Genomic DNA, 9827 nt, shown 5'->3' with positions numbered 1-9827 from the left:
GGGTTAATTAATGTATGAAACATTTATGGTAAGTGTGTTAGGCAGTTGGTAAGACACTCGCGAAGGAATCGCTTTAAAACTCGTAAAGGTTAAATTATTAAAAATGGTGGAGCCGAGGGTACCCGAGTGACTTAAGCGAATCGGTGAGCGCAAAACAAGCGTTAGAGTCTAAGTTAGTTAAAGTAAAGATTTACAAGTGATTTTGGTTTAATTCCAACTTACTTGTTGTTTATAGGTTACCAGACTCGTCCCGAGCCTTTCTCACCCCCAAGTCGCTCAGGCAAGTTTTCTACCCGTTATACTGTTGTTGTGATGTAAATATATGTATATGCATTATCTTGTGATATTGCATGATGGTTATTTAGCAAATTCTTGTGATATATTGTAGCATGTGATATGGTATATATGCATGCCTGTTTCATATTCTTGAAATATATATCTGTTGGTTCAGTTGGTAATACCTATGCTAGAGGATAGCGGTATCTTGCATATACCCTTAGTATAGGGACCCAAAGGTGAAAATATTTTCTAAAACCGGGAGTCGAGGATCCCGAGTAGATTTTGTATGTATATGGATATGGATATATATATATATATATATATATTTATATATATATATATATGGTCATAGTTTTCAAAACTATTAATCGAATAAGGTTTATTCGATAACTTTAACTTTATTTTATTATTGAATATTATTTCGAATATTATTCGAAGGCGTATGACTCCTTTATATTAAATGAATATTATTTTGAATATTCATTCGAGGACTTATGACTCCTTTTATTTATTTATCTGAATATTATTTGAATATTCATTCGAGGGATTATGACTCAGTTTATATTATTTAATGAATATTATTTGAATATTCATTTGAGGATCTATGACTCCGATTATTTGCTGAGATATATTCTTTATTTTATTAAAGAATAAGGTGTAAATAATCAAACTTATTTTCGATTATTCAAATAAAGATAATACTTTCATATAAGTATATCTTTGGTTATTTAATACTCATTTCAAGTATAAATTTTAATACTTCTACTTCATTTATTTTTATAAAGACTATTCTTTATGGGAATATTATTTAAATAATAATATTCGGTCATTTTCTAAATATTCTGGGGACTGATTTACTTCATCAAATCAGCTTTACTCCAAACACTCTTTAAAGTATTTTCGAGTCTTCAAAATGATTTTTAAAAGTCAGAGTGGATCCCAAAACTCTTTTTTTTTATATTTAAGATCTTCCTTTTAAGGGGATTTAAATACTCGCTCAAAACCTGGGGAATCCGGCTCTGTGGTGTATTTTATATTCGCAACGAGGTTGCTGTTTTGAGAAAACAATTTGATTACTTGCCCAATGTTCGGGAACTAAGTCCATTTGATTGAGTCGGCATAAGCGACAGGCCGGGGTACGGTCTATTATTGTGTAAGTGGCTGGGTGGCAGTCCATCAACGCGTGAGGGGCCGGGTAACGGTCTAGCGCGAGGTCCTAATGCGGCCAGGGTGATGACCGGTGAGGAATTCATCCATCTACAGTAGAAAAGGTTACTTATTGGTATCTTTGCCTGATCAGCAAGATATCTGGTTTATGCCAAAATTCTTTTCCTTTCCAAAATTCATTGGATGTTTCAAACTCTGTTCATACTTTACATAACAGAGGTTCCAGGAAATGTTTAAGAGATATATATATGTGGATATATATATATCGGGACTAAATAAAGTATCTCGTAACTTTATTTCATTCAATAATATTTCAAAAATTGAATCTATTCAAATCTTGTCTTGTAGTCTCATCTATGTGATGAACTTTTGAAACTGATTATAACTTGAACGGTGGTAGTTCAAGTAGTATTGGGAAAGATATAAGTATATTAAGGTATTTGGTAACCTCATCTTTTAAACTTATATCTAATTAATAATTGTCTTATGAATGACAAAGATTTTCAGAAAAACGTTGAGACAAGGTTAGATATATGAGATCACCTTGCAACGATATTTTTTTATAAAGTTATACACTGGGACTTTGTGTATATTATGCATGGAAGAGGACTTCCAATATTTTAAAAAGTATATATGTATATATACTAAATATTTTGCGACTTCATCGCATTAAGATATCAAACTTGGTTCATTTCTTTTGACCAAGACTTTCATGAGTATTATGAGTAGGCTCATATATTGTAAATCATTATACATATTATTTTGGTGGGCTTGCTGCTCACCCTTGCTTTATTTCTTCATCACACAACAACAGTTAGGAAAAATGGCCAGACTCCAGCAGACCCAGCGCAAGCGCGTGGGAAGCATCCCGCGTCTTCCCGATGATGTTGTGGCTGCTATAGCTGCAGAGGTAGATCTATTGGTAGATCAGGCATTCTATTTTTTTGAGAATCAAATTATGTATAATTATAACTTGTGGCAGATAATGGCAATTAACTGTAAATTTATCAAGTAATCATTTTGGGTTGTAATAACTTTTAAATTGTGGATTCAAAGACTTGTACTTATTTAAATTTCATCTCTGAGACTATAACGGGTTGTGGTGTGTGTTAGTGTGGGGTCACAGCATAAGGTTATTATTATTAATTAAGTGAAGTGATATTGTGGAAAGAAAGACCGTGACGACCCGGATCCCCGACCCCGGATCTGGGGGTGTTACATGGTATCATAACTATGGTTTAACGGTTCCATACAATCTCAAGTGGGCTCCCAAAATGGACCTAGGAAGCGGCAGATAAGCTACCCTAGGATGAGTTTAAGGGTGAGGCGGACGAGCCTTTGAGTATGGGCATATGGGGAGGCAGAAATCCAGAAGAATTCCATTGGTCAATTGGTAGCCAGTCGCACATTCGGGTGGCGGATCCAACAGGTGTCGAAACCGATGTGTGAATAGGGAGATTGTTAGGAGTTGTCCTACATCGTTTGTGGGAGGGACATATTGCTAGTATATAAGCAGGCAAATAACTCCATTAGAATGAAGTCTTTTGGGAGTGAACCAAAAACAAACCCATGTTGAATCGGCCCAAATCGGACTATATGATAATAATATGAAGTTAGACAGTTAGCCCTGTTTGACAAGTCCAACAATGTTGGCTTAATTTTTTGATGGATGGAGTAGCAGTTTCAGTAACGAAACATATATTCAGTGTTACTGTTTCTAAGTCAAAAATAGACAATGGTACTATTCATATATGCAAAACGAGACGGTTAAAATTTCAAACCAAATAAATTTATATTTTCTAAAACATTTGGAATCATATAAAATATATGCATCTTGACATCCATGTCGTTTAATCTTCAAGAAAATTCTTTAAAAAATCAAAATATTAATTCGGAATGAAACACTAGTTCGAAGTATTAATCAAAATAACTAGTTGTCTGTTAAAATCTCAAACCGAATAAAAGCGATTTTGAATATTTTGGGACATTATTAACATTTAAGATCATCTTGACATCGATACATTTAGATTTCCGAAAAATATATTAAAAAAATTGGAACATCAAAAAAAGAGGAAACACTAATTAGAAACATTAACTAATCAATTATATTAAAAATAGAATTATAAAACTTATTTAAACTTACACGGTGATTACAAAAGATTACTAACCTTAATAACAAATTAGTTGTGTTAAATATATTTTTAGTTTGCTAAGAAGAAAGCCACACTCCATTATTTTGGAAGAAAAGACTAAAAAAGATAATATTTTAATTTTACCAATGAATTAGTAATAAAACTAATTTTAACTTATCTAAAATAATAACAATTTAGTAGCGGAATTAGTATAACTGATCTAAAATTACAACGAACTATCAACAAAATTATCAATAAACAGTGTTGTTGGCAGAACGTCGGTAATTTCTTGGTAAACCCTTTTTATTTTATTACTACTCTGTTAGTACTGATCCATGGCAAATCCGTGGGTATTTTTCTTGGTAAATAAATATGGGGGGCGGGAGATTTGACGCTTATTATCCCAACCGATATTTCCGTTAGCCAAACATCGTTGGTGAACCGTTATCTATCTGCTTTTTAATATTTTGACATATGTTAGTAATTCGTTAGTAATTGCCGACAGACAATTTTCCATTAGTATTTTTTATTGGTAAAATTTGGAATTCCTGTAGTGCTATAATAATATTCTATATGTAATTGGTATAAAGAAAGTAACTTCATCAGTAATTTAATTATTTGACTAAAACAGTTTTTCAAAATTATAAAACGTACGTTACATGCGATAAACACAAAATTATAATTTATAAATTATCTCGTGCATTGCATGGGTATAAAACTAGTAAAATTTAATACTTCTAAATATATATTTAGGTGATCGTACAGAAATTTTTTAATATAAATACATGAAGACTACATTTAAACTGAGCTACATTTTTCTCCAAGGGATAAGTAAAACTACCATCCAGATATCACATAAATTAAATTACAAGTTACAACGGCCCGGTAAGATACGTTATTAAAAGTATGATATAAATGTATAAATGTGTAAAAAAATGACATAGTCCTCACAAAACCATGCATAAAAGTATTTCCACGCGTATTCATAATTAAAATATAACAATACGAGTTTACTAGTAACTTTCTTATACTTAAAATACTACAAATCTGCAATTTGTAATTAAAGTATAATTTTTATGTGTTAATTTAATCTTCCAACTTCCAGGACGAGGCCTGAAACGCGCCAACAAAAACTTGATCGCAAGTCTCTGTTAAGTGTAATTTCTGTAGACATTCCAATTTTTTTTTATCGTAAATAACCCGCAGCCGCTACCTTTCGGGTGCGCACAGGATAAACCCTACGAGATCACGTAATATCCTGCAAACCACGTGAACCAAAAAATTACATACATTACACTCAGAGACGGAGGTAGACCACCCCAAACTCCGGTATAATCATTAAATTAGCATTAAAATTTGTCAAAATTTTTTTAAATATTTATATATTTAGTAATAAGCGAAAGTATTTTCAATTTTCGCCCCCTAAAAAATATATAAGTTTTTGAATTTAGTACTATTATTAATGATATTTACAATAGTTATGAATTTAGATACAGAAATTCAAGTATATATTGTACATTGAAATTGTTAAAAATATTATTTATTAATTTATTTAATATATAATAAATTAAAAAATATATTAATTATTCCGGAAAAAATTTCGTCACCCCGAACCCCGACTTCTGGCTCCGTCCCTGATTACACTGTACTCTGTACTCGAGAAGAGTTGACTGACCAGGTCAAAAAATTTGCATTTCCCTTTATTTTAAGCATACAAGGAGGATACTAGTCTTACCTGCCCTGTTCGGAAAATCGGTAATATGTCAGAGAATTTGTTTTCGAATTTCGGTCCCATTCGAATAATGCAATTCAAGAATAATTTTATAAAAAATCGGTTAAAACTCGATCTCAGTCCTATTCGAGTAATCGGGTTCAAGAATGACTTTACAAAAAATCGTCAAAATTTGATTCTGACTACGATATTTTAAGTCAAACTCAGAGTTTGACTTTAACTTGGTGGTCAAAATTAAGTTCTTATCGGCTTTAATGAGAAAATTACAAAAAAAAAACTAATATATGACAACAAATGGTATATTATGGTTAAATTTTAAGTTTTAACATATTTATAATTAAATTTGAACGAAATCAATTTGATGTATATAAAAAAATTAAAAGTTGTATTCATTTTGAGTAAAATATTAGGATTCCCTTTTTTAAACATATAACGTTTGATTTATGTCACACATATTTGTAAGGTTTGACCACATAATTAGAATTAATATATTTAAAAAATTCTTTTTTTGAATAAAAAACTTGAGCAAAACTATTCATAAAAAAAGGGTTTTCTGAAAAAAATGATTCTAGATAGGCAGTCAAACCTCCTATTGTGTAAAAAAGTCAAACGTCATATATTCAAAAATAGAGAGAATAATATTTTGATAATTTGATACCCCTTTGTCTTTTAATAACTTTCTCTCACATGTTTACGAGGGTTGACCACATATCTAGAATAATTATATCTAAAAAATGTTTTCCTAAATAAAAATAATCGAACAAATTTTTTTATTCACAAAAAGAAATTTTTGAACAAGAACCTGTCGCTTAAGTGCGGTTTATCTTGGTTCACGTGGTTTGTACGCTATTGCGTGAGCTCATGAGTTTACCCAATGCGCACTCGAAGTATAGTGTCTGCAGGTTTCCTACTATAAAAAAAAGAAATTTTTGAAGAAAATAATTTTATCTATATAATTAATGTCAACAAATCAAACGTCATATTTTAAAAAATAGAAATAGTAATATTGTTAATTTTAGTGGACATCTCATGCTCAATAAAACTATTTTAACATAATGTGAATACAGTATGTAGCGCAAATCTACACACTCAATATAAACCTTGTTCTTCCTCATCTTGATTTCAGTTGTATAATTATGGTTTCGCTCATTGTGATTAAAGAACTTTATCATCTCCATCATCAAGTATCAGTTGTTGTACTCCTATGTCTGTTGCTATGCATGAATACAATCTCATCATCGTCTGCACCATCCGAGTTGGTTTCCAACAATAAAAGGATGGTGAAAGCTGAGTGCATTGAAACTGAGAGAAATGCTCTACTCGATATCAAACGAGGCCTTGCAGGAGGCACGTTTAGCAATCTTTCTTCATGGGGCAGCAGCCAAGCACAGAAAAATTGCTGCGCATGGAGTGGCGTTAGGTGCGACCACAACACTGGTCATGTTACTCAGCTTAATCTTTCCCAACGTCAGAATTTCTACACTAAATATCCCAACTCCGTCTCTGCGTTAAATATCAGTTCCTTGCTTCACTTGAGAAATCTCGATTATTTGGACCTCAGTTGGAATACATTTTCAGATCCTAATCTGAGTTCCATTGGTTCGCTAACAAACTTAGAGCACCTAGATCTTTCTAATGCTGATATTCAAGGAGTGTTTCTAGATGAGCTAGGAAATCTCTCCAAGCTCAGTTACCTAGATCTCAGCTCTATTGAGTTATCAAGTCGCGTTCCTAAGTTTATTGCTTCTTTCACCAGCTTAACTTATCTTGATCTTTCACACAATTATCTTTTTGGAGCAATTCCAGATGAATTTGGTAATCTTACCAAGTTGCATCATCTTGGCCTTAGCAACAACAACTTGCAAGGTAATATACCAAACTCTATTAGTGTTATGACTGGTATGACACATTTAAATCTCTCTGCAAATAGTTTTGAAGGTGTCCTTCCAAGCTCCTTTCAAAATCTATCCAGGTTACAAATCGTGGATTTTAGCTATAACAATCTAAGTGGAACTTTTCAAGATGTCCTGTATCTGTTGCCTGAGGCTTCTTTACAAAAACTGTGGATATCTGATAACCAACTCACTGGTTCACTACCTGATATCACAAGATTTTCATTCCTCGACCAGCTGAAAGTCCGTTCTAATCTATTGAATGGTTATTTACCAAAAAAGTTTGAGCACAAATCAGTTTTACGACTATTGGATTTGTCGAATAATCATCTCCAAGGTTCTTTACCCAATTTTACAAATTTTACATTTTTGGAAGATTTGTATCTGAATGGTAACAATTTTTTTGGGAGTCTTCCTGATTTCACAGGATGTTTATCGTTGAGAACCTTGTTACTAGGTATGAATCAGTTTACGGACTGGGAAACTCAATCAATCGGAGAGCTCAGTAATCTCTATCAGCTGGAAATTCAAATGAATATGATCAGCAGTACAATCAGTGAACATCATTTGTCTAAACTATACAGTTTAAAGCTTATAAACGCATCATTTAACTCTCTGATCTTCAATATGAGTTCCGAGTGGCTTCCCCCTTTCAGGCTTGAAGAACTTTCTTTGTCATCATGCAAGTTGGGGCCAAAATTCCCTGTTTGGATCCGAAATCAAACAGACATTATCAGTCTCGATTTTTCAAGCACACAGATTTCGGATACCTTACCCATCTGGTTCTCAAACATTTCCAGCAAAGTGCAGAAGTTAGATCTCTCTTCCAACAAAATAAGGGGCACATTTTCTTCCATGCCGAAAAACATAGAAGACATAAATTTGAGTAATAATTACTTTGAAGGACTGGTACCACATATACCTCGAGGATGTTCAAACATAAATCTCTCTCATAATAAGTTTTCAGGAAAACTATTGTCTACGTCTGAAGTTATGACTTCATGCTTACTGGATCTTTCACATAACTTATTATTGGGAAAGATTCCTGATAGTTGGAAATATTTTCCAGCTCTCGTGTTTCTTGACTTGGGACACAACAATTTTTCAGGCAGGATTCCTATGTCTCTAGGGTATATAAAGTCTCTGGAGACATTGATTTTGCGGAATAATAGTTTGGATGGGGAATTGCCAGAATCATTAAGAAACTGTACCAAACTTGGTTTTGTGGATTTAAGTTTCAATAACTTATCTGGAAGTGTGCCGTCTTGGATTGGTCAAGACCTATGGCTCTTGTATGCTCTAGTACTAAAGTCCAATAAATTAAATGGGAGCATGCCTAATGGTCTGTGCTATCTATTGTCTCTTCGTTTTCTAGACCTGTCCATCAACAAAATCTCCGGAAAACTTCCTCAGTGCTTGAGTAATCTGACTTCTATGATCAGTAATGGTACTGGAATCATAGATCATTTCTACAAACCTCATGATGAATCACCGTGTACAGGTGTTACGCAATGTGAACCGAGTACACTCCCCACTTTTAGTTATCTTGATGATGCATTAGCGAGTTGGAAAGGAAAGGAGCAACCATATAAGAGAAATTTCGCATATCTCAAGATGATAGATCTGTCCAGCAATGGGTTAACTGGAGAAATACCTATTGGCATCACAGAGCTTCTCGGTCTCAATGGACTGAACCTGTCAATGAATAAGTTATATGGAAAAGTTCCGGTACAGATTGGTGGATTATCAAATTTAGAAGTTCTTGACCTGTCCAGTAACAAATTTTCAGGTGCAATACCTGAAAGCCTGTCAAAAATCACTTTTCTTTCTTATTTAAATCTCTCAAGCAACAATTTTTCGGGAAAAATTCCTTTAGGGAGTCAGCTGCAGTCATTTCACTCGTCGATGTACGAGGGCAATGCAGGGCTCTGTGGCTTGCCACTCACAGAAAGATGCCCTGGTGATGATGAGACAAGTGTCAAGCCTGAGCCACAATCAAATGGAAATGAAGTTGATGATGACGAGAATGTGTATGAAAGATGGTTGTATGTAAGTGTAGCACTTGGCTTCAGCACAAGCTTTTGGGGAATCTGTGGTACCTTGCTTGTTCACAGGCGCTGGAGAAATGTATATTTCTTGTTTTTAACCAAGCGTAAGGACCAGCTTTATGTGGTCATAGCTGTGCGCATTGCCAGATTGAAGGTAAGGTTCCTAGGTTAATTTTTAGGTTATGTGGTTATAAAATATTTCATCCTGTATTGTTTAGCAGTATCAATACCATTATCAAATCATGGAATTTTGAAGTTTTAAAATCCCTCTCCCCTCTCTCTCGGTATAATTTTACATCAAAATAGTATAAAAACTACATTATTCTCAAATTCAACTTCCTTACCATCACTAAATTTACACCATTCTTATATTATATAGATTATTTTATTATTAAAGTACAAAACTAAAATTAAAAGTAATAAAGTAACCGGATACAAATGAAACAAATTTGTTTTATTAAAAGAGTAATAGGATAACATGACAATATATAAAAATTCTAAAAATTTAGTCTGACATCAAATTTGGTATAATTTTTGGTGTCACACCAAAATAATTTTAATACAACTTTTGGGTTGA

The 9827-nt window shown here is 33.1% G+C and overlaps 1 protein-coding gene across 1 annotated transcript; it reads left to right on the top strand.

Annotated features, from left to right (window-relative positions):
* The first annotated feature begins 6530 nt into the window (after positions 1-6530).
* Positions 6531-9422, top strand: LOC141673196 (receptor-like protein EIX2). Its single transcript, XM_074479929.1, has one exon. It carries the CDS (start codon positions 6531-6533, stop codon positions 9420-9422), a length of 2892 nt encoding a protein of 963 aa, XP_074336030.1.
* Positions 9423-9827: the final 405 nt, after the last annotated feature.

This window comes from Apium graveolens, chromosome 7, assembly GCF_009905375.1.
Source record: "Apium graveolens cultivar Ventura chromosome 7, ASM990537v1, whole genome shotgun sequence".
NCBI lineage: Eukaryota > Viridiplantae > Streptophyta > Magnoliopsida > Apiales > Apiaceae > Apium > Apium graveolens.
The sequence above is the reverse complement of the archived record's forward strand: the minus strand, read 5'-3'. Positions and strand labels throughout refer to the sequence as shown.

Bases quoted from the DNA above. Each gene is read 5' to 3' on its own strand.
- LOC141673196 (XM_074479929.1), top strand. From the start codon at position 6,531: ATGAATACAATCTCATCATCGTCTGCACCATCCGAGTTGGTTTCCAAC.